This window comes from Narcine bancroftii, chromosome 12, assembly GCF_036971445.1.
Source record: "Narcine bancroftii isolate sNarBan1 chromosome 12, sNarBan1.hap1, whole genome shotgun sequence".
NCBI classification, from domain to species: domain Eukaryota; kingdom Metazoa; phylum Chordata; class Chondrichthyes; order Torpediniformes; family Narcinidae; genus Narcine; species Narcine bancroftii.
In genome coordinates, this window is record NC_091480.1 from 57,716,487 (window position 1) to 57,741,642 (window position 25,156).

At 40.4% G+C, this 25,156-nt stretch overlaps 1 protein-coding gene across 1 annotated transcript; it reads left to right on the top strand.

Annotated features, from left to right (window-relative positions):
* Positions 1–21,365, top strand: tsfm (Ts translation elongation factor, mitochondrial). Its single transcript, XM_069906091.1, has 6 exons — positions 1–91; positions 9,975–10,130; positions 12,500–12,628; positions 17,971–18,093; positions 20,030–20,114; positions 20,820–21,365. The coding sequence occupies exons 1-6, from the start codon at positions 44–46 to the stop codon at positions 21,236–21,238; spliced, it is 960 nt and encodes a 319-aa protein (XP_069762192.1). The 5' UTR covers positions 1–43; the 3' UTR covers positions 21,239–21,365.
* The last annotated feature ends 3,791 nt before the right edge of the window (positions 21,366–25,156 follow it).

The window sequence follows — 25,156 nt, forward strand, 5'->3', positions numbered from 1 at the left end:
CGTCGGCTACCGCAGCTTGAAGCCGACTGTGGTGTCTGCTGTCATGTTCATCCTGTGTGCCCTGCGGAGCGCTCGATTCGGCATCTCCAGGGTAATTAAAACATTCATAAAGTTCATCAGTGACGAGCGGTTTTTTATTAAAAAAAACGCTGAAGTTTTTTTTGGGGGGCGGGGGGGAAGGAAATAAATCTCTCTTTCGAAAGCCGGATGCGGCGTGGTCAAACTGAAGTGCCGGGAGTGAGGGGATGATGAGCCGCGGTCTGTCCAATCAGAGGCGGGGCCTCCGCCGAGCGCTTGTCTCTGATTGGTGGAGATCAGGCGCGACCCGCCTCAAGGCCGGCAGGGATGGGAATGGGCCAGAATTGGGTCGAAGAGCTCTGGTCCGAGGTGTTGGGAGTAGTTGTGGGCTCCTCGTTTCGGAGAGGATGTGCTGACGTTGGAGAGGAGGTTCACAGTGGCTGAACCTCCACACCAAGGTGGAGCAACCCAGCAGGTCAAGCGGTGAACTTGAGGCTTGAGCCCTTCATCAAGATTCGGACAAGATGTCGGCAGGCGCTTAAATAGTGGGGACAGGGGGAGGAGCACAGTTCCTTCTTCCATACCTTGATGAAGCTTGGGATGGTGCTCCTTTCTTTCTCTCCCCCCCCCCCCATAATTTTGTTTGGACACCTGCCAACATTTTGTCCATACCTTGATGAAGGGCTCAAGCCCGAAACGTGGGTTCTGTATCTTTATCTTTGCTGTATAAAGTTCACTGTTTGACCTGCTGAGATTCTCCAGTGTTGCATTTTTACTTCACTGTGCCTACAGACTTTCATGTTTTACGAGCGAAAGGGTTATTATAATGCTTTTTTTTAAAAAGAATACAGCACAGTAACAGGCCCTTTCACCCCACGAGCCCATGCCACCCAATTACACCCAGTTGACTTATACCCCCCCCCTACCCTATGCTTTGAACGGTGGGAGGAATCCAGAGCTCTTGGAGGAAACTCCTTAAAGACAGTACAGGATTCGAACCCGGTCTGACGCTTAATAGTGTTGTACTTGCCATGCTGCCCATGTTTAACTTAATCCACGAGTGTTGGATGAAGAGGGAGCAATGGTTTGGGATGGGACTGCTGTTTCCTCAGGTAGCAGAGGGCATCGGGCTATCCATCCTCCTGCTGAGGCAATGTTGCATTTGTCTGTTGAGATCAATATCCTCACTCAATTTGTTTTACCTCATATTTCCCAGCCATTCATTGCATAATGCGGGAAAATACCTGTCCTTCCCAAAGCTGGTCAGCAGAATCCTTCCCTCTATAATGAATCTCGTCAAGCCATTGTCCAACCCTGCATATTCACAAAACTCAGAGCTTCACCAATTTTCTGTTAGAAGGTCACCGTGCTTCTTCTAATTGAGATGAGGAGGACTAAACTGTGGATGAGTTTGAGTTAAGCAGTCACAAAATGGATGAGCCAAGTTGTTCAAAGAAGCCTTCAGGAGTAAAGGGCATCCACTTAAACAGAGATGTAGAGACATTGCTTTAGCCAGAGTGTGGTAAATCTGGAATTTATTGCCACAGGTGATTGTGGAGGCCAGGCCATCGGGTGTATTTAAGGCAGTGAATGATATTGTTCTTGATTAGCCAGGGCATCAAAGGTTATGGGGAGAAGGCCAGGCAGTGGGGCTGAGTGAGAAATGGTGGGCCAGACTCGATGGGCTGAATAGCCTATTTCAGCTCCTGTAGAATGTAACATAGATAGAACAAAGCACAGTACAGGCCCTTCAGCCCCCAATGTTGTTCCATCCCATATATATACCGACCAAAAAAAATACTAAACCCTTCCTACCTCATAATCCTCTTTTTCTTTCATCTTATTGACTTGTAATGGAAGAAGGGATAACGATCAAAGATTTTAGGTAATCAGAATTAGAGGGGAGAGTACCTTTTTAATTATATCTTGCATTGTGATCTGTGTGTGGAAATAGATTCTTCAAGTTCACGTTTATTATCATCTCATTGTACATATACAACCTGACAAAACAGCATCCCTCCAGACCACGGTGCACACACAATAACAATACACTGTATATAATGGTCAATAAATAATCAAATATATATCATTTTTATAAATCAGTTATACAATTAACACTATGAATAAGTTTCCACAGTCTGTGGGAAGAAGCTATTCTCCAACCTGGTGGTCCTGATTTTAATGTGCCTGTACCATCTTTTTGATGGTAGTGGGTTTAAGACACTATGTTGGATAGAATGGGTCTTCTATAAGATTGGATAACAAATTTTTTTCAAAAGGTTTGTATCCTGAAAAAATTGGGGATTATGATAGACTTCTTCAAGATGAACACAAAGATAATTTCAGATTTGCTGTACCACATAGGAAATTGGAGAAACTTGCTGTACCACGTAGGAAATTGGAGAAACATTACCTATTATTGAATTGAGCCTGTTTAATTGCATAATGATGCTGACACATTGCGTTAGTTCAACTGACCTAAAAATGTTTTGCCACTGAATTTTGTTTGTACTCTGCATCTGATGCCTCTCATGTCAGTGTCCAACAATAGTCGGCCAGCATTGACGGATTCCAGTTACCCTGACATTGCTTTTCTATGGTCACCATGTCCTGGTGAAACCTTTCACCATGTCTGTCACTGACGGCACCAAGATCAGCCGGGAAGGAGTTCAAGTGCGAATTCAGGAAATTAATTTTCAATGACATGTTGCACTTCATGGTTTTGTCGGCTTGAAGTGGACTTAAAATATGACAAGAAATCACAAAAATAGGTTATATCTAAAAAACGTACACGATAGGAAAATTCTGAGGTGAATTTCATGATCAGCAGCCCAAAATCCATAAAATAGACCCAAAAATGTCAAGGAAGCAAAATCTTCGTTGTCCAGTGTAATTTGAATTGAATCTATTACATTTATAAAGGAGAAATCTGGGAGCTGTGGGAAAGTTCCGGAGAGCAGGTGAAACTAACTGGAGAGCTCTTTTGAGGAGCTGGCACAGGGATAATGGGCTGAAATTTTTTTTATTTTTTTAATTTTTAATTTTTTATTTTTCACACCATAAATCACATTAACCATGGTACACACTTTTTACTTTTCACACATATACAGTGCCATTTTCTCCCCCCCCCTCCCTCCTCCCATCCCACCCTCCCTACCTCCCCCCTCCCGTCCATTTAAGGTATACATTCTAGGATACATTAAACCAGTCAGACAATGTTGTCATTCAATAAAAATACACCAGAAATTCTACTGAGTCCATTCTTTTCATTTCCTTTTCCTTCCGTTAACTTAGGTAATGACTGTCCCCGGTAGGTTTTCGCTATTGTAGTTAATGTAAGGCTCCCAAATTTGTTCGAATATTTCAATATTATTTCTTAAACTATATGTTATTTTTTCCAATGGAATACATTTATTCATTTCTATATACCATTGTTGTATTTTCAAATTATCTTCCAATTTCCAGGTTGACATAATACATTTTTTTGCTACGGCGAGAGCTATCTTAACAAATCTTTTTTGTGTATCCTCCAAATCAATTCCAAATTCTTTGTTTTTTATGTTACTTAGGAGGAAGATCTCTGGATTCTTTGGTATATTGTTTTCTGTTATTTTATTTAATATCTGATTTAGATCTTCCCAAATTTTTTTTACTTTCTCACATGTCCAGATTGCATGAATTGTTGTTCCCCTTTCTTTTTTACATCGAAAACATTTATCAGATACTGTTGGGTCCCATTTATTTAACTTTTGAGGTGTAATGTATAGTCTGTGTATCCAGTTATATTGTATCATACGTAACCTCGTATTTATTGTATTTCTCATCGTTCCGGAGCATAACTTCTCCCATGTTTCCTTTTTTATCTTTATATTTAAATCTTGTTCCCATTTTTGTTTAGTTTTACCATTTGTTTCCTCATTCTCCTTTTCTTGCAGTTTAATATACATATTTGTTATAAATCTTTTGATTAACATTGTATCTGTGATCACATATTCAAAGTTACTTCCCTCTGGCAAACTCAAGCTGCTTCCTAATTTATCCTTCAAGTAGGATCTCAATTGGTAATATGCCAACACTGTATCTTGAGTTATATTGTACTTATCTTTCATTTGTTCAAAGGATAAGAATCTATTTCCTGAAAAACAATTTTCTATTCTTTTAATCCCTTTTTTTTCCCATTCTCTAAAGGAAATGTTATCTATTGTAAAAGGGAGTAACTTGTTTTGCCTCAATATTAGTTTTGGTAATTGATAATTTGTTTTATTTCTTTCTACATGAATCTTCTTCCAAATATTGAGGAGATGATGTAATTCTGGAGAACTTCTATGTTGTACCAATTTTTCATCCCATTTATATAATATGTGTTCAGGTATCTTTTCCCCTATTTTATCTAATTCTAATCCCATTCAGAGCCAGCTCTTCAGCGCTTGATGTCCTGCTTTGTGGAAACTGCCAAAATGTTTGGCCTGGAAGTCAGCCTGAAGAAAACTGAGGTCCTCCATCAGCCAACGTGGACTTTTACCCCCTCCATAAATCTTCGTCCGCGAAGCCAAGCCAAAAGAAGAATCTCGTCCAATCTGGCTTTTCCCTTGTTTGATAAAAATCTGATAGGTATCTTAATTGTGCGGCTCTATAATAATTTTTAAAATTTGGCAGTTGTAAGCCTCCTTGTTTATACCATTCTGTTAATTTATCCTCGGTTTCCCCCCTCTCCATAAAAATTTCCTTATTATTTTCTTTAACTCCTTGAAGAATTTCTCTGTCAGTTGTATTGGCAATGCCTGAAATAAGTATAATATCCTTGGAAAAATGTTCATTTTAATACAGTTTATCCTTCCTATTAGTGTTAGTGGTAAATCTTTCCAATGCTCTAAATCGTCCTGTAATTTTTTCATTAGTGGATAATAATTGAGTTTATATAGTTGGCCGAGATTTTTGTTTATTTGTACACCTAGGTATCTTATTGCTTGCATTTGCCATCTAAATGGTGATTCCTTCTTAAATTTTGAGAAATCCGCATTATTCATAGGCATTGCTTTACTTTTATTTACGTTGATCTTGTAACCCGACACTTCTCCATATTCCTTCAATTTCTTATATAATTCTTTTATTGATAGTTCTGGATCTGTTAGGTACACTATAACATCATCCGCAAATAAACTGCTTTTATATTCCTTGTCTTTTATTTTTATTCCTTTTATATTATTATCTGTTCTTATCAATTCTGCTAGTGGTTCTATAGCTAACGCAAACAATAAAGATGATAGTGGGCATCCCTGCCGTGTTGACCTGCTTAAGTTAAATTGCTTTGATACATGTCCATTTACTGTCACTTTCGCTAACGGTCCCTTATATAATGCTTTAATCCAATTAATATACTTCTCCGGTAAACTGAATTTTTGCAATACTTTGAACAAATAATTCCATTCTACTCTGTCAAAGGCCTTCTCTGCGTCTAAAGCAACTGCTACTGTAGGTGCTTTATTCCCTTCTACTGCATAAATTAAGTTAATAAATTTACAAATATTGTCTGTTGTGCGTCTTTTTTTGATAAATCCAGTTTGGTCTAAATTTACCATTTTCGGTACATACTCTGCTAATCTGTTTGCTAATAGTTTAGCTATTATCTTATAATCTGTGTTAAGTAAAGATATTGGTCTATATGACGCTGGTGAGAGTGGATCTTTCCCTTGCTTTAGTATTACTGTAATTATTGCTGTTTTACATGAATCTGGTAAGCTTTGTGTTTTATCAATCTGGTTGATTACTTCCAGGAGGGGCGGAATTAATAAGTCTTTAAATATTTTGTAGAATTCTATTGGGAATCCATCCTCTCCTGGTGTCTTATTATTTGGTAATTTTTTTATTATCTCTTTGTATTTCTACTATTCCAAATGGCTCTGTTAATTTATTTTGTTCCTCTATTTGTAGTTTTGGTAGTTCAGTTTTAGTCAGAAATTCATCTATTTTCCCTTCTTTCCCTTCGTTTTCAGTTTGGTATAATTGTTCATAGAATTCTCTAAAGTTTTCCTTAATTTCTTTTGGATTATATGTAATTTGTTTGTCTTTTTTCCTTGATGCCAATACCATTTTCTTAGCTTGTTCTGTCTTAAGCTGCCATGCTAGGATTTTGTGCGTTTTTTCACCTAGTTCATAATATTTCTGTTTTTTCTTCATTATATTTTTCTCCACCTTATATGTTTGTAGTGTTTCATATTTTATTTTTTTATCCGCCAATTCTCTTCTTTTAGTTGTATCTTCCTTCATTGCTAATTCTTTTTCTATATTTACTATTTCCCTTTCCAACTGCTCTGTTTCCTGATTATAGTCCTTCTTCATCTTGGATACATAACTTGTTATTTGCCCTCTAATGAATGCTTTCATTGCATCCCATAGTATAAACTTATCTTTCACTGATTTCGTATTTATTTCAAAATACATTTTAATTTGTTTTTCAATGAATTCTCTAAAATCCTGCCTTTTAAGTAACATGGGGTTTAATCTCCATCTATACATTCTTGGAGGGATGTCCTCTAACTTTACTGTCAATATTAAGGGTGAATGGTCCGATAGTATTCTAGCTTTATATTCTGTTTTTCTTACTCTATTTTGCATACGAGCTGATAACAAAAATAGGTCTATTCTTGAGTATGTTTTGTGTCTAGCCGAGTAATATGAATATTCCTTTTCCTTTGGGTGTTGTTTCCTCCATATATCCAAAAGTTGCATTTCTTCCATCGATTTAATTATAAATTTGGTTACTTTGTTCTTTCTGTTAATTTTTTTCCCAGTTTTGTCCATATTTGAATCCAAATTCAGGTTGAAATCCCCTCCTATTAATATGTTCCCTTGCGTATCTGCTATCTTCAAAAAGATATCTTGCATAAACTTTTGATCTTCTTCGTTAGGTGAATATACATTGAGTAGATTCCAAAACTCCGAATATATCTGACATTTTATCATTACATATCTCCCTGCTGGATCTTTTATTTCCTCTTCTATTTTAAATGGCACATTTTTACTAATTAATATAGCTACTCCTCTTGCTTTTGAATTATACGATGCTGCTGTTACGTGTCCTACCCAATCTCTCTTTAATTTCTTGTGCTCCAATTCAGTTAAATGTGTTTCTTGCACAAATGCTATATCAATTTTTTCTTTTTACAGTAAATTTAGCAGTTTCTTCCTTTTAATTTGGTTATGTATTCCATTAATATTTAAAGTCATATAGTTCAACGTAGCCATTTTATACTTTGTTTATCTTCCCTTTCCGTTTCTCCATCATTACCTTTCCTTCTTATCCATTTCTGTTTTCTTGTTTTGAACCCTTTATAAGACAACATTCCTAAAACATCAAACATTTTCCTTATTCTCCTATTTAAAACTTCTTTTGCCCCAATCTCCCCTTCCCCTCCTGAGTTGTCCTTTATCCCTTGTCGGACAACCACATCTCCCCTCTCCATTTGGATTTGCGAATTCACTCGCAAGCGTCAGCTGATTTTGCAGTGACCGCAACTCCTCCCCACCCAGCACCCCCCCAGAAAAGATTTCACTTTTCATATGTAACAAAGGTCACTCTTTTAGTTCCCTCCTTATTCCCTCTATTCCATTTCCTTCCCTTATTAATTCTTATCTATATTTTCCTCTAAATACGGATACATTCATGTATGCACATTATACATATACACACATATACCTCTTTACCCACATACATATAAATCGTGGTCATTTTTACTCTTATTACATATCTTCATCTCTCTGGTTGTTTTGTAGTTGTTCTGCAAATTTCCTTGCTTCCTCTGGATCCAAGAATAGTTTTTTTTTCCCCCTTAAGATCGTTTTCGATGTATTGAACTCCTTTCTCTTCTTCAGGAGTTCAAAACTTATGTGTCTTTTTAGTTCTCAGTCTTTTGTACTCTCGTTACACGTCTTCATCCCTCAGTCTATTTTGTAATTGTTCTGCAAATTTTCGTGCTTCCTCTGGATCCGAGAATAGTCTGTTTTGTTGTCCTGGAATAAATATTTTCAATACCGCTGGATGCTTTAGTATAAATTTATACCCTTTCTTCCATAAAATCTCCTTTGCTGTATTGAACTCCTTTCTCTTCTTCAGGAGTTCAAAACTTATATCTGGATAAATGAAGATTTTTTGCCCTTTGTACTCCAGTGGCTTGTTGCCCTCTCTTACTTTTTCCATTGTCTTCTCCAGTACCTTTTCTCTTGTAGTATATCTTAGGGATTTTACTAAAATAGATCTTGGCCTTTGTTGTGGTTGTGGTTTAAAGGCCAATGCTCTATGTGCCCTTTCTATTTCCATATCTTGCTGTAGTTCTGGACATCCTAGGATCCTGGGGATCCAATCTTTTATAAACTCTCTCATATTCTTGCCTTCTTCATCTTCCTTAAGGCCCACTATCTTTATGTTATTTCTTCTGTTATAATTTTCCATTATATCTATTTTCTGAGCTAACAGTTCTTGTGTCTCTTTAACTTTTTTATTAGATTCCTCTAATTTCTTTTTTAAGTCCTCTACCTCCATTTCTACTGCTGCTTCCCGCTCTTCCATCTTGTCCATTTTCTTTCCCATTTCTGTTAAGGTCATATCTATTTTATTCATTTTCTCTTCTGTATTGTTTATTCTTCTTCTTAAATCATTAAATTCTTGCGCTTGCCATTCTTTAAATGATTCCATGTATTCTTTAATAAGAGAAAGTATATCCTTTATCTTGCCTTTCCCTTCTTCTTCTATTTCACTGTACTCTTCCTCTTCCTCTTCTTCTTCCTCTGGGTTGGCCATCTGTTGTTTCTTTGTTGCCCTTTTCTTCTCTTCTTTCTTGTTTTCGTTGTCTTCTATGTTCTCCTCTTGCTGCAGGTGTTCTGCAGCTGTCATTGCCGGCTGTGGAGATCGACTCCCCAGCTGGTCACCCCTCCCGTCGGTGTGTTTTTTTGCATGCGCGGTTGTGCACTTTTACTCAGCTCAGCGAGCCATTTTTGTAGTCCACTTTTTACCGACCTGAGGGAGCGGGTTTCTCTCTCCACCGCGGGCCTCTTCGAGCAGGTAAGGCCTTCTCCTTCTTCTTCCATTGTCTTCTCTTCCTCTCTTCTTACCGTTGATTTCGATTTTTCTTTTTTCGTCGCCATCTTCTTTCCACCTTTATACTCACTTTTCTTTAATTTTTATTTTTGTGCCTTTGTGTTTTCCTTTGTTTTTCCCGACTTTTCTGGAGAAAAGTGGCCGTCCAGCCACTACTCCATCACGTGACTCCCCCGGCTGAAAAGTTTTTGATGCCTTTTTATTTGAAATATTTTGGGGGGGTGGGGAACTGCAGATGTTCAAAATCTGAAGTAAAAACACAAAAGGCTGGAAATACTCAGCAGGTCAGGTTGCATCTTTGAGAAGTGAAATGGCCAATGTTTTAAAGTGAAGACCCTTCGTCATGGTAGCAAACAAGCTGCTAGAGGAATTCAGCAGGTCAAGCAGCATCTGTGTGTGCGTGGTGGTTCCATCTGCTCATCATCCCCTTCCGCTCGATTACACACCAGCCTCTCGCCCCCTACACTGTTATGTACTGACAGTTTTTTCTGTTCCCTCTCAGTCCTGATGCAAGTTCTCAATCCAAAACGCCAACTTACACCTTTTGCCTCCACAGATGCCGCTTTACCTGTTGAATTCTCCCTGTGTTTCATAGTTCAAAGATACCTGGATGTGTGCTGAATGTGTTGTGGCCTACAGAGCTAGGATTGGGCAGGTTCAGTTTCCATGCACTGTACTGGCACCATAATGGCTGCTTCTTGTGCTACACATTTCCATGACTCTACGTTGTTGTTAGTAGTCCCTGAGAGTGAGTGTTGGCCAAGATTGTGAACTAAAGAATGATGTTCAGCTGCAGATGTAGAAGTGCACAGACGAAAACTCTATTCATTGTCTTTGAGATTTTGCTCTTTGTCTTCTGCAGGTCTTCGCCACACAACCAACCCAGTTTCTCCACTGTTCAGGAGCTAGATTGATAGCAGCTGACAAAGAGCTTCTCATAAAACTCCGGAAAAAGACAGGATACACGTTTACAAATTGTAAGAAGGCCTTGGAAAAGTTCGACAGTGACTTTCAACAGGTAGTTGAAAACCGAAGGGCTGAATGGCCTTACTCCCACTTCTTATTCTGTCAGACCCCATCGTCAATGCACTTAACCTCCTCCCTCCACCCGGTCTTGAAGGCCATGTAATGGTTCCATTGATGTCAGCATCATCTCTAGGGTCATTTGCACACAGAACTTGGCTTTAAGTTCCAGCAGGCTGCTCAGCAAGGGAGGCATCACTGGCAAACCTGGCTCCATTGGATCATGTCCTGGAGCAGAAGTCCCTTGTGCCCCTTTCTAACCCTGGTGTAGAAGGAAGTAACTGTATCCAGATCAGAAATCAATGTGGGAGCTCTTTAGTATAAACAATACACTAGTGTGCACAGGGTCTTATATCTACAGCATTCAGATTTATTGTCAGCGTACATACATGACTTCACATACAACCCTGAGATCCTTTTTCCTGCAGGCCAGGCAGAATCACCACTTACTGCTAGTGCAAACAAACTGTACACATGTAAACAAATAAAGAAATGTAAACAAACTGACTGCAATACAGAGAGGAAAAACATAAAGAGCAAAAGTAAGAGTCTCTGATTGAGTTTGTAGTTAAGGAGTCTGATGGTGAAGTGGGAGCATCTGTTCCTGAACCTGGTGGCACTGATACCTCTATCCTGATGACAGCAGTGAGAACAGAGCGTGTGCTGGGTGGTGTGGATCTTTGATGATTGCTGCTGCTCTCTGAAGGCAGCGTTCCCTGTAGATGTTCTCGATGGTGGGGAGGGTTTTGCCTGTGATGTCCTGGGCTGTGCTCACTACTTTTTGCAGGGCTTTATGCTCGAAGGTATTGGTGTCCCTGTCCCAGACCATGGTGCAACCAGTCAGCACACTTTCCACCACACCTCTGTAGAAATTTGCCAGGTTTTACGATGTCGTACCAAACCTCCACAAACTCTTGAGGAAGTAGAGGTGCTGACATGCTTTCTTCACGATGCCATAAGCGTGTTGGGTCCTGGAAAGATCCTCTGAGATAGTGACTCCCAAGGACTTAAATTTAAATCCTTCACTGATGAGTTTAACCTTTAATGTGTTCATGCATGGCGAAGGACTTAGCTGCACAGATGCTGCCTGACTTGCTGAGTTTGCCCAGTGTTGTAGTTCATTTACATTAAAAAAAAGATTTTAAATTAAATCTTGCCCTCCAGGACCTTAAAATGTGCTTCACTGCAAATTAAACACTTAAAGTGTTGTAAAGTGCAATTCACACCTCTTCTACCATTTGATCAGTTGATGAAATAACACTGGACAACAAATCTTTTCAAAAGGTTTGCTTCCTGTAAACAAAATTGGGGATTATAATAGACAACTTCAAGCTGAACACAAAAATAATTACAGATTTGCTGTATCACATAGGAATTTGGAGAAGTTTTCACCATATAATTGGGACTGCAAATGGCATCTACTTCCGAGTCCCTCTGAGCCAAGCTCTCAAGTTAACTGCACATGCTGCACAACAAATATGAGGAGCACAGGGTTTGTCTTGGTCACCAATTTTACAACCAAACTAGAGCTCATAGGCTTTCTTAATCAGTGCATTCACGCTGCGTCTTTGAGCCTTAAGCGTATACTCGCCACAAATGTAACAGAATGTATCGCAGCTGTTGGATATTGACAAGACATTTTTACTGTATGGAATCTTCCTGAAGACAATAAATACCGTTGTTAAGTACACTCACTGTGCTATTGCCTGAAGAACATGTTCATCAACATGCGTTCAATCTTTATCAATGTAATGCACTGCATCTGTGTATGTGAGCTGCTTTTATAGCCTGTCTGCATTTATTCTGACGAAGCATGCCCAGGCCTAAAACATTTCCATAGCACCTGGACTGAGTGCATGCACAGGCATGCTTGGACTGACCAAAATAGCTTGCTTTGTGGGCAATATACTAGTAGACTTAAAATATGACAGGAAATCACAAAAATAGGTTAAATCTAAAAAAAATGGTACGTGATAGTAAAATGTTCCGGTGATTTTCGTGATCAGCAACCCAGAATCCATAAAATACACCCAAAAGTGTTCAGGAAGCAAAATATTTGTTGTCCAGTGTAATCTGGCTTGTTTATTTTAAATAGAGCACCGTAACAGGCCTTTCCGGCCCATAAGCCCGTGCCGTGCCGTCCAAATACAACCCCTGCTTTCTCACGGAGGAGCTTGAGTGGCTTTCAATAAAGCTGATTTTTCTGTTGCATCATCTGCTTCAGAAAACCTGTGTAGTCGCTCCGAGAAATGGAAGCAGAAAGTGGGTGGCTGGGTGGAGGGAGGAGGAGAGACTCTCACGCCACCATCTCTGTGTGGATGTACCCACTTTTAACTGATGGTCAATGATGACTTCTTTTCAAAGGCTGAAGCCTGGCTGCACCAACAGGCCCACAAGGAAGGATGGAGCAAAGCTTCTAAATTGCAAGGCCGGAAGACAAAAGAGGGTCTCATTGGACTGCTGCATGATGGAAACTCAGCTGTACTGGTGGAGGTATGGATGAACAACTTTTGGACAAGTGACTCTGTGCATTAAATAGTTACAAATGTATTATATTACAGAGTGCCACAGCACTGAAGGATTCTGCCTGTGTCGCCCCTTAAAAGAACTCTCCAGTTAGTTCCACGCCTTCTGCTGTCTCCCCTTAACCTGCAAGTTTTCAGGTGTTCTTTCTTAAATCATCTTAAATGGATATTCATACAGCTCAGTAACAGGCCCTTTCGGCCCACAAGCCTGTGCCACCCAATTGACCTACAACCCTGGTACATTTTGGAGGGTGGGAGGAAACTGGAGCCCCCGGGAAAAACCCACACGGACACAGGGAGAAAGTACAAACTCCTTACAGACAACACAAGATTCGAACCCAGGTCCCCATCGCTAGTGCTCTAACTGTGTTGCACTAACTGTTCCACCCTTCAGTTCCTTTTGAAGTACCCTCTGAATCTCTGTTCACACGAGTTGTTCTGTGTGCAATTAGAATGAGTGTGGGAACCATAGACCTGGCCATGATGTCTGTAACGGGCAGGAGATTTAATTTGAACTAATTAAAAGGAAAAAAATTGACAAGCTGAAAATATTGCTGAAGAACGAGAAGGTAGATGACAATTTTAAAAAAAAGATGTTGAACGTGCTGCCTGGAAGGGCATTAGAAGCAGATTCAAGAATAATTTTCATTTATAAATGGAATTCAAAATTATTAACTGGAATAGACCCACCAATTCTAAAACATTTAATTGAATTATGGAATAAAATTGATGATTAGACAGGTGGAAAAGCTAAGATTTCAATGAAAACACCTTTGTATCAGAATAAACTTTTTTCTTTCACTGTAGATAATCAATTTTTGAAAGTTTGGAATCAAAAGGGAATTTAAAAAGTTGAAAACTGTTTTGAAGCTGGGAAATTTTTGTCCTTTAATTGCATAAAAGAAAAATTCCAAATTTCTTCAAAATACTTTTTTTTTGCTATTACCAAGTTAAAAATTAGGTCATGATTTAAAACCACCTAGACAGTCTTCGTTAGAATTATTACTTACTAAAGATGATTTGAAAAAATGTATTTCTGAAATGTATAAGTTGTTACAAAATAAATTACCTTAACCTAATCTTCATAAATCAAGAATAAAATGGGGTGGATTTTGATAGAAAGATTGAAAATTTTTGGAGAAATATGTGTAAAGATGTTATTACGAAGGTAATAAATGTACATTATAGATTAGTGCAGTATCATTTTTACATCAACTGTGACTCCATTGAAATTGAAATTTTTTTTAGCTTAGTTCTTCAGATCTATGTTTCAGATGTGGCCAAGAGGTAGGTACCTTTTTTCATTCAACATGGACTTGTCCTAAGGTTAAAAGATTTTGGTTACAAGTTAAATTATTTTTAAAGCAAATATTAAAAATAAATGTACCTTTTGATCCAATGTTGTTTTTATTAGGAGATATTAAATCAATAGCTTTAAGATTGAAATTAAATATTTATCAAATTGAATTTTTGCGCTTATCACTGGCAGTTTCCAAAAAGTGCTTAGCTATTACATGGAAATCCGATTTGAATTTAGGGATGAAGAGATGGCATAATGAAATGAAAGCCTGCATTCCTTTAAAAAAAGATTACATATAATTTGAGAGATAAATATTCATTTTTTATTAAAGTCTGGAGCCCTAACTTGAAACATAAGGTCAGGGGGCGTGGCAAGATGGCATGGAGTCTAGACGTGGAATCTCGACCTCTCTGGCCGGACTTTTAAGTACTCGTTTTTAACCCTTTGTTTTCAAGTTTAAATTTTATAAATTTTAGTTTAAAGTATTAAGGAACCGTTATGGCCATTAATGGTAAGAAGATTAAACCTCAAGTGCAGAAGAAGTTACATTTTCGAAGTGTTGAAGATTTGGGGCCTAAACAACTTGCTACAGCTTCAGGTTTAACTTCCTTAGTGCCTAAACCACAAAGACTGCCTGTGGGATCTAAAAAAAAAATGTCTACTACTCACCAAGTGAAGGATAGCGCTGGAATTACTCATTCTCTGGAGGAAGGTGCGTGTTCCCAAGAAGTGGATCCTGATTCTGGCAGCCTGCCGATTTTAACGGAGGGAGCACTCAGGAAGCCGACTCCATTGTCTGAAATGCTTCAGGCACCACTCCAACCTGGAGATTTCGATCTTATCTGTGATTTTTTGGAAAAACAACAAGCTGCGGGGGGAGACCAGCGTCGACCCCCTGAGGAAGCCGGGGTGCCGTCGCTGGGAGTCCAGACCTGCAGTAAAACTGCTAAAATGCCTTTTGTTGAATTGCAGCAGGAGCTGCAGTTACCTGGTTCTGCCACTACATTAGAGAAAGCAGAGCTGAGCTTTTCTGATCTACAATGTAAGCAATTAAATGCTGTCATCCAGCCTATAATGAATGAGATGGCTCAAATTATGAGTTCAGAATTGAATACAGTTAAAGCATCTTGTGAATATTTTTTTAAAATTCAGTCTGCTTTTTTGGAATGTAAACAGCAAGTGGCTTCTAATATAGAAAAAGTGTTGAAGGTTGAAAAATCCGTTATAGAATTGTGAGAACGTGAGAAGGAGTTAGAGAAGAAAATAGACTACTTGGAGAATCAAAGCAGAAGGAATAATGTGAAAATTGTTGGTTTGCCAGAAGGTATGGAAGGACAAGATCCTCTTCATTTTTTTAAAGACTGGATCCCACAAGTACTAGGGCAAGAATTTTTTTTTTGAAGGCTTGGTATTGGAAAGAGCTCATAGAGCTTTAAGGAGATCACCTTTACCTGGTCAACCACCGAGACCAGTAATAATTCAATGTTTGAGTTATTTGGACAGAGAAGCAATACTTCGACTAGCAGTGCCAAATGCGAGAAAACAACAAACTTGGTTATTGATTCAGAATAGCAGAGTTTTTTTCTATCCTGATTTGAGTCAAGATTCATCGTCGACGTCGATTTAATCCAGTTAAAGAAGTTTTGTGGCGTAAAGGTTGTAAGTACTTTTCGCTATCCGGCAGTGTTGAAGGTGTTTCATGGAGACTATCAATCTCAGTTTTTTGTGGATGATCGTGAAGCAATGATTTTTGCTGATTCATTGCCTGATATAAGAGGACAAAGACGCAGTCCACCATTTTCTCCTAAAGAAAAATCTGGTTGTTCTGGAAATGGAAGAAATGGCAGAAATGGGAAAAACGGGAATGGAAAGAGTCCAACTTCTTTTGAAATGGGATCTCCAAGTTTGGAACCTCTTGGATGAATAGAAGAATCTTCTTATTCTTATTTTAATTTTTATGTTATTATGATATTTTGAGATTATTTTTTGTTTGGCTGGGGAGGAAGAGATTTGTTCTAGGTTCTATTATTCATCAGCCACTGGTGGGTGATCCACACCCAAATTTTGTTTAGGGATTACTACCTTTTGGTAGTTTTTTTTTGGGGGGGGGGGTTATTTTTTTTTTTCTTTTCATTTTATTTAGCTTTTAATTTGTGATTTTTTTTTCCTCCTATTGGAGGGCCTATATACGTTGATTTGAGTTTTCGTATAAAGATATTATTGGTCTTTAGTAATATTAGTAGATATGTCAAAGTTGAGATTTGCTATTTTTAATATTCGAGGTTTCAACAGTCCGATTAAGCGTAAAGATGAGGGACAGCTATGGTATTGATAAGAACTCTTTGTTTCTTTATTATTAAATTCGACCTTTGGTAAAACGTGTGTTTGGTAGGGATATGATTTTACCTGAAATGACTAAATTTGAGACTTTTCTTATGAAGATGCCAGAGAAGGGTTATATTTCATTTACGTATTAAATATTATAGGATGGTATGAATAAAAAAAGTTGGGATAAATTCAAAGGTAAATGGGAAGTGGATATTGGTTTTATTTTATCCGAAGATGATTGATTAGATATTTGTTATGATAGTGTAATTAGACTGATAAATACACGCTATGCAATGATTAATTATATTAATTATACTTAACACCTGAAAAATTAAAAAAGTATGGTTTTCGTGAACGAGATTCGTGTTTTAGATGTGGTAATTCTGTTGGAACTTTTTTTCATGCTGACTGGTTATGTGTATATATATATATATATATATATATATATAATCTTTTTGGAAGAAAATTCAATTGTTTTTAGAATACCTGTTTAAGATTAAAATACCTTTAGATTCGATAATATCTTTATTGGGCAGTTTGCAATCTCTGAAAGGTTTGTGATTAGATAAATTTCAACTTGCTTTTGTATATTTAGCATTATTTGTAGCGAAAAAATGCATTGCTAGTACATGGAAAGATACAGATATGATTGATATTAATAGATGGCATAATGAGATGAAATATTGTTTAATAATGTTATCGCATGATAACTATAGTTTTTTTATTAGTAAGTGGTTGTTATATTCAGAATATTTACAGTTTGATTTACGTTGATTAGATCTTAATATGTATGTTCAATTTTTCCTTAATTTTTTTTTCCTTCCTTTATGGCTCTCCTTAGGAGAGCTGGCTGAAGGGGTGGGGGGGGGGTTTCTTTTTTCTTTTTTTTTCTATAAAATATATCGTTCATGTTTCTAGTTCATTGTTGTATATGTTATTTACTATCTGTATTTTGAACGAATAAATAAAGTTTAAAAAAAACATGAGGTCTCAGTCCGCTCCAGTGGATGTCTCAGCTTCCGCAGCCAAGAAGCTTTTAAGTTATAAAATTTCAAGTATTAAATAATGATCTCCTTTTTCTTTCTTTGTAGTTGGGGTAGGGCGGAGGGAGGGTATTAGTGGGGAGGTTTGGGGGGGTTTTAATATATAAAAAGATTAATCACATTATGTATGTACTTAACTGTAGTAACAATTGTTATGTTTGTGATGTTCAATTTAAATAAAATATTTTTAAAAAAAGAATGATTTTCAAAATGGAATTGGAGATCTGTTTGAAAAGGACATCTTGGGGCTGCACGATTAGCGTAGTGGTTAGCGCCACGCTGTCACAGCACCAGTGACTGGGGTTTGAATCCGCCACTGAGTGTAAGGAGTTTGTATGTTCTCCCCGTGTCTGTGTGGGTTTCCTCCCACGTTCTAAAGACGTAAGGGGATTAACTGGTTACAGGGGTGTATTTGGGTGACACAGGTTCATGGGCCGGAAAGGCCTATCACTGTGCTGTCTCTCTAAATTAAGGAAAATTGCAGTGGTCTGCAGAAAGAGCAGGGCCATGAAACTCATAGGATGGGTATTGAGAAATGACCTTGGCATGTTGGGTACAATGAACTTCTGTGCTATACAATTCTGTGCCTTTGTGTGAATTAGCTGGACATTTTTAAATAAAATGTTTCTTCCCTCGCAGGTGAATTGTGAAACGGACTTTGTTGCCAGGAATATAAAGTTTCGGGAGTTGGTGCAGCTGGCAGGCATTGCCACAATGGAACATTGTCGTGCCAAACAGACAAACCTAACTGATTATGTCAAGGTTTGTCCATACTTCTATCTCTCTCCCTTCCCATCTTGTCTATGCCAGCAAACATTCATTGCCGTTGTTTGAGTCTTCAGTCACAGAAGCAGCAGTTTATATTTGTAGATATTTGGTTTTATCTTGATACCCACACTGAAAGGGGACATTCTACCTGAGCCCATTGGGCAGTGGTGGAGTCTGGCCTGCATGGTTGAAGGACCTTCCTGGCGGAGTTAAGCCTGTGCTGCTCAATTGCTGAGACTCGCAGCCATTCTCAGTGGGGGCCATACAGCCCACCTGGGGGGGGCCACAGCACATCTAAGGGAGGCCACAGACTGAAATCGTACAATATTTTTTATGTAGTCGGTGGGAGAGAAGTATGGAAGAAGCCACTTAAACTTGACTGTTTCACAGGGAAGGGGCCCCATAAACCTTCAGCAGAGTCCTAAGGGAGCCATAGCCAAAAAATAATGGTTGAGAATGGCTGGAGAGTATTGGAAAAACTTCTCTCAGCTGATCCAGCCAATACTGTTCCCTTGTAGGGTTGTGTGAAGCTGTGTTTGAAAAAAATCTAACTTCCACTAGACACTTCAAGCCTGGTGTGGTGAACCATTCGTCCAGACATCGGGGTGACAGGATCAGAGCAGTTACCAACAGACAGTAAGAAAAGAGATTATTTGGGTTGGTTTCATTTACCACAATTCATTAATGAGTTTCCACCAAATAGAGAAACACAGGAGCAATGCTGAAAACACTCAGCACATCAGGCAGCATCTGAGGAGAGCAATAGTTAATGTAAAACACCTAGAAATGCTGGAGGAAGTCAGCCGGTCTCGCAGAGTCCGTAGGAGGTAAAGGCACGTTGCTGATGTGTCAGGCCTTCAGGGTATAAGCCAATAATAGGAAGGTGCCAGAATAAAGGCTGAAGAATGGCTGGGGGAGGAGTCCAGGACAACATAAGGGTCTAGTTGGATATGATAAGAGGAAAGGTGAGAATTGATTTTTGGCTCTGAAAGGACACAGAGGGAAAAGAAGAGACAGAGCTGGGGGAAAAGGTGACAGGGGGAAGAAGATTGGGTGGGGTGGGTTCATGAAAGCCAGAAAGGTTGATGTTACTGCCATCCAGTTGAAGGATGCATAGGTCAGAAAATGAGGTTTCCCACAATTTACGGGTGGTCTCAGTCTAACAGTGCATGAGACCATGGACAGACATGTTGGCAAGGGAATGGGATGGGGAATTGAAATGGTGGTCACTGGGAGACCCACGCTATTGTGGCGGACAGAGACGAGGTGCTCGACAAAGCGATCTCCCAGTCTGCGCCCAGTCTCTCTGATGTAGACAGAGTTAATGTTTCAGGTTGACAAACCTCTGATGAAGGATCATTGACACTGTTTCACCCTTAGCCAGTGCTGCCTGATCAGCTGACTACTTCCAGCATGTTCTCTTTTCAATGTTACATTTCCAGCATCTGCAGTATTTTATTCTTTGAATGCAGAAAAAAATGCCTTCCTTTGGTGCAATGTCCCAGGGATTCTTGCTTAGCTTGATGCCGGTGTTCCCCCAAAAGGCAGGTTGTGGAGATTTGCTGTACTATCAAGGATTGACCACCTTTCCTTTGAACACTATCCACCATCCTTGTATGGAAGCAGCTTCAAATTATTCCATGCTTCCCTCTGGGGAAAATACCAATGCACTGGTGTCACACAAAGCAATGGCAGGGGTTTTATCTGTACAATGTACAAAATGGAAGCCCAACACTGCCACCTCGAGAGAAAGGGGAAATGGTGCCCCAAGTCATTTTCACCTGCTCTCAATAAACCCTTCAGCCACCATTCCGTCCTGCAGATTCTAGCTGAAAATCTTAGCTCAAAAGATGGGTTGAGAGAGCACTTCTAATTGAAATGACAATTTTATAATTCTGTACATAGTAAAAATGTCTTCATGACTTTTCAGAGTTCCTTTGTGGCCGAAGAAGTAAAGAAATTGAAAACTAGTTTGGACGGCCGTACTCTTGCTGACCAGCTCGCCCTGGCTATTGGTAAGTTTGGAAGTACAATCCTGGACCAATGAGCTGTTTTGCTTTTTTCTTTCAGTGCTGCCTTTGGTATTCTTGGTAAACTGCAAGGTAAATATTTTGGATGTGAATGTGATGGTAACTAGTTTGGTGCAGATTATTGGTGGAAGGAGAGATAGAGGGGGAGAGAAAGGTTTACATTTCACATCCTTTGCACTGCAAAGAAAAATAATGCAGAAGACATCACACAGAGGAGGCAATGACTGTGCAGGAAAAAGCGAGTTGGGAGACAAGAGTGTAGGGAAAAGTGAGAGGAAAATTCATGGGAGTGATGTAGCATTTACAAAACGTGGAGATGCACTTGAGTTTGTGATGGAGGAGGAGAGGCAAGTCTTCCACCCGGTGTTAGCATCAAGTATTTATTCCTCAGCAATGACCTACCTCCACCACACCCCTAACACTTCCCAACCTCCTCAAATTATCGTATGCTAAAGATGGCAATGTTTAAAAGTTGATTTATGCAGTTTCCTCGTTAGCATTCACTTTGCAACTTGGAGATTTCCGTTTATTCAGCTTTAGTCATGAAGAGTCATCTTGGTCTATTACAGTCTCAATAAAGGGTCCTGACCATTTCTACCCTCGAATGCTGCTTGACCCACTGAGACCCTTCAGCAGCTCAGTGTTTGCACAGGAGTCCAGCATTTGCACCTTGTGTTTTCTGTTTTCAAGGTAACCTTGGTGAGAACATGGCAATTAGAAGAGCTGCCTGGGTGGCTGTGCCGTCTGACTGGTACATTGGCGCTTATGTGCACGGAGAGCTTCCAGTGGATAACCCATCTCTCACAAAGATGACGTTTGGAAAATATGGTGGGTTCGTGATCTACAGGGCCCTGGAACAGAATGCCAAAGAACAGCTCTCCGACCTTGGCCGCAGATTGGGACAACATATTGTGGGAATGATGCCTCTGTCTGTGGGCTCGGTGGATGACCCACCTGGTGATGATTCCGAGACCAAGTTGTTGGCTCAGCCTTTCCTGCTGGACCCTGGCACAACGGTTGGACAGTTGCTGCAGACAAACGGAGTGTCAGTACTGGACTTTGTGCGGTATGAATGTGGTGAAGTAATTGAGGCAGGGGAGAATGTATAGTTAGAATATACTCCACCTGCTGAATTGTTTTTTGCTAGTATTATTACTTCACTTTAATGTCTGAAAATGGACAATTTGTAACCCATTTTATAAGAATTAAATCAGTCTCTTCCTGTCCTTCATACAAGCTCGATTTAAATTGGTTGAGAGGTAGTTTTACATTGGAATTCTGTAAGTGTCCATTCTTCAGTGTGAGGCAGGTTTAGCTTTTGGGGTGAACGAGGTCCCTGAGTAATGACAGAAGCCAGGACTACCTTGGATTGTATTAAGAACTTCTGCACCGGATGGCACATTCACCAATGAACTGATCTAACAAAATATGGCTCTCCACTATTCTTTCTTTAAATTGAGCAGTGCACATCCATCACTGCCGAGTAGCAGGATGTAGGTTATTCAGGTGTGCACATTATCAACACAGTTTGTTACCAAATAGAAAATTAGTTCTCAGGAAATAATAAACACCCAATTAATGTGTAACTGGAGGATACTTCAATCCTGCTGCTGCTTAAAAAGATGGAAATATAACTAAATTAGTGTTTGAAGAATTTGAAGCCATTTATACTCCTGAACATGTAGCACCCCCAGAGCTTAGTTAATGACATATGCAGTAGCAATGTTACTATTTACCACAGATATATAATCCCACTGTGATTAAGTAGTACCTGACTCCTTGGTGGCCAAAACTTGTCCAGCATTGACATCTATGTTTAAAAAAAAACACACAAAGTTTTTAAGTTAGTTGGCTCTGAAATCATTTTTATTTGTCACCAATAGCGTGTGAAGAACAGTTACTTTAGCCAGAAATTAGATGCTTAGAATTGAAAGTTGTAAGTGAACAAAACAGTCATTACAATTCCCACAGATTTTGCCATCATTATTTTGCCAAACTCAACCATTCCATGCAAAGCAGGACCAAACCACACATTTAAACACTGAAGGGGCTAAGTTATGTAGAATAGGGAATGGGTATACATTGGGAGAGGTTCCACTGTTGCTGTGGTGGTCAGACTTCCATTGGAAGGAATGGGAGGAGTTCAAGGAGAATGTCGTTGTACGATCCACTTTTCGCAAAGTGCAAGGATTCTGAATTTTTAAACCTGATTTCCTATTCTGAAAAAAATCTCTCACCCAAAACATTTTCACACCATTCTTTGAGAAAAACTTGCATTCAAATGTTCACTGATGGGCAATATTCTTAAAACCATTGAATATTACAGCACAGAAACAGGCTCCTTTGTGCCGAACCATGTTTTTGCTTAGTCCCACTGACCTGCATCCAGCCCAAAGCCCCCCCGTACCTCTCCCATCCATGTACCTGTACAAATTCCTCTTAAATGTTAAAATAGAGCCTACATTCACCACTTCAGCTGGAAGCTCATTCCACACTCCCACTGCTCTCTCTGTGTGAAGAAGATCCCCCTCATGATCATCCCCCTAAGTGATTCCTCTTTCACCCTTAACCCATGTCCTTTGGTTTGTATCTTACCTAACCTTAGTGGCAAAAGCCTATCTATATTTATTCTATCTATTCCCCACATATAATGTTAAATACCTCGATCAAATCTCCCCTCATTCTTCTACGATCCAGGTAACTTTCCCTGTAACTTCTCTGAATCTTAAAAGTGAAGCTCATTTGGGGCTTGGTGGCCAAATTTCATTTTTTTTTTACAACATAGGAGCACATTTGGCCTGCCCAGTACATACCAGCTCCCATCCCATCTTCTCACTAATTTCCTGGAACAGGTATGCCCTGCGTTACGAAACTAGAGCGTTCCTATGAAACCTTCCGTTAGCTTAAATGATGTAAAGTGAAGAAGCGATTACCATTGATTTCTATTGGAATTTTTTTTAGCTTTCCCAGTTTCCCAGACCCCAAAAAAATAACCCATTGTAGCAGCTGCAACACACAGAAAACACCACTGGACTCTGGGGTTTCCAGTAGAATTGTTTATTTGAATTTTGCGCATGCCCTTTTAAGGCCAACGGGAGTTCCCCCCCGCGCAGCGGTGATGTCATCACGTGGTTCGGGGCGCAAGCTGTGGCCTAAACTACGAGGCAATAAGTAAACCCCGACGGCACCATCTTCTGCAGCTGCCCCGCCAGTGTGGCGGTACAAACGGGGTCGGTTCGCTCACAGAGATGTGCGCCACCAACCCCCCCAGAACCAGCTTACACATCCCACCGCTTGGGCAGCCGGCCCCTCCGTTTAGGTTGTGCCGTCTGCACAGGCTGGTTTAAGTCCATGTGTGCTGGATTTAGCCAGTCAACTGTGAAAAGTTCCTGCCTGCCCCCAATGTCTAGAGTAAAGGCTTTTTCCGATCACTGGAGGATTTTGTACGGGCCCTCATACGGGCGCTGCAGGGGGGCCGGGTGAGGGCCCCACCGGACGAACACGAACTCCGCTGAGTCCAGCTCTTTGGGGACGTTTGCCAGGTGCTTGCCGTGGTGGGTCGGCGGTGGGGGTATTAATGAGGCGAGCTTGCTGCAGAGGTCTGCGAGTAATGTCGGCGTCTCACCTCCAGGCTCGGCGTTTGCTCTGAGAAACTCCCCTGGTAGCGACAGTGGTGCACTGTAGACAAGTTCTACGGACAAAACTTGGAGGTCTTCTTTTGGAGTCGTTCAAACACCAAACAGGATTGGGCCTCATGCTGTCATGCAGGTCTCGAGGGCAGTTGGGGGCAGCACGCTCAACTCTGCTCTGGTATCCACCAGGAAACGCTGTCCGTTGGTCTTGTCCACCATGTGTAAGAGGCTATTCATGTGGCCAGCCGTCACAGCCATCAGTGGTGGCTGGCCCGGTCGTTTCCCTGGTATGAGGAGGGTTGGCAGCATTTGTGGGCTTGTGCTCCCCAGTATTAGTGATAGAAGCACCAGGTTGACTGGTATTCCTCCGTCGTCTTTCTGGGGGGGGGGGCTATGGTCGGCTGGGCGCAGGGCGGGTGACCTGGTTCATGGTGGCCTCATTCTCTCGCTTCGTCCACCACAACACGTCGGCGTGGGCCGCGACCTTCCTGGGGTCTGAGAAGTCTTCGTCCGCTAGCCTTGGTGAGACCACACCTGGAGTATTGTGTGCAGTTTTGGTCACCTTATCTAAGGAAGGATGTTCTTGCAATGGAGGGAGTGCAGAGGCGATTCACCAGGCTGATACCTGGAATGGCAGGAATGACTTATGAGGAAAGATTGCGCAAATTGGGATTGTACTCGCTGGAGTTTAGAAGATTGAGAGGGGATCTCATAGAGACATATAAAATTCTGGCAGGACTGGACAGAGTGGATGCAGATGGGATGTTTCCGATGATGGGAAGATCCAGAACCCGGGGCCATGGTTTGAGGATAATAGGCAACCCAGAGGGTGGTGAATCTGTGGAATTCATTGCCACAGAGGGCAGTAGAGGCAGGCTCATTAAATATATTTAAGAGGGAATTAGATATATTTCTTCAGTATAAGGGTATTAAAGGTTATGGAGAGAAGGCGGGGACGGGATACTGAACTTTAAGATCAGCCATGATCTCATTAAACGGCGGAGCAGGCTCGAAGGGTCGAATTACCTACTCCTGCTCCTATCTTCTATGTTTCTATGTTTCTATCAGGCAGGGCTTGTGACCTTCTGCCAGTGCGAGCATCTCATCCATCAAGGTGGACGGGGCTCTGTCCCCCAGGCCATCGAGGTGCATCAGCCTGGCCATGCGCTGCCGACGGGAGAGACCGAAGGTGCCGAAGAGCAGGGTTTTGAGGGTGATGTACTTACCCTCCTCAGGACGATCGTGGATCAGGTCATCCACTCTGGCCGCCATTTCTTCATCGAGGACAATCACCATGTGCCACGTGGTAGAACATGGTGGAGTCCAAGGTGATCTGCTGAAGATGAAACTGTGCCTCCACCTGCCCAAACCACATGCGGGGTCCGGGGGGGTGGG

Coding starts and splice junctions, on each gene's coding strand:
- tsfm (XM_069906091.1), top strand. CDS start 44: ATGTTCATCCTGTGTGCCCTGCGGAGCGCTCGATTCGGCATCTCCAGG. Junction 12,629..17,970: donor ACTCAGCTGTACTGGTGGAG/GTATGGATGAAC, acceptor CTTCCCTCGCAG/GTGAATTGTGAAACGGACTT. Junction 20,115..20,819: donor CCAGCTCGCCCTGGCTATTG/GTAAGTTTGGAA, acceptor TCTGTTTTCAAG/GTAACCTTGGTGAGAACATG.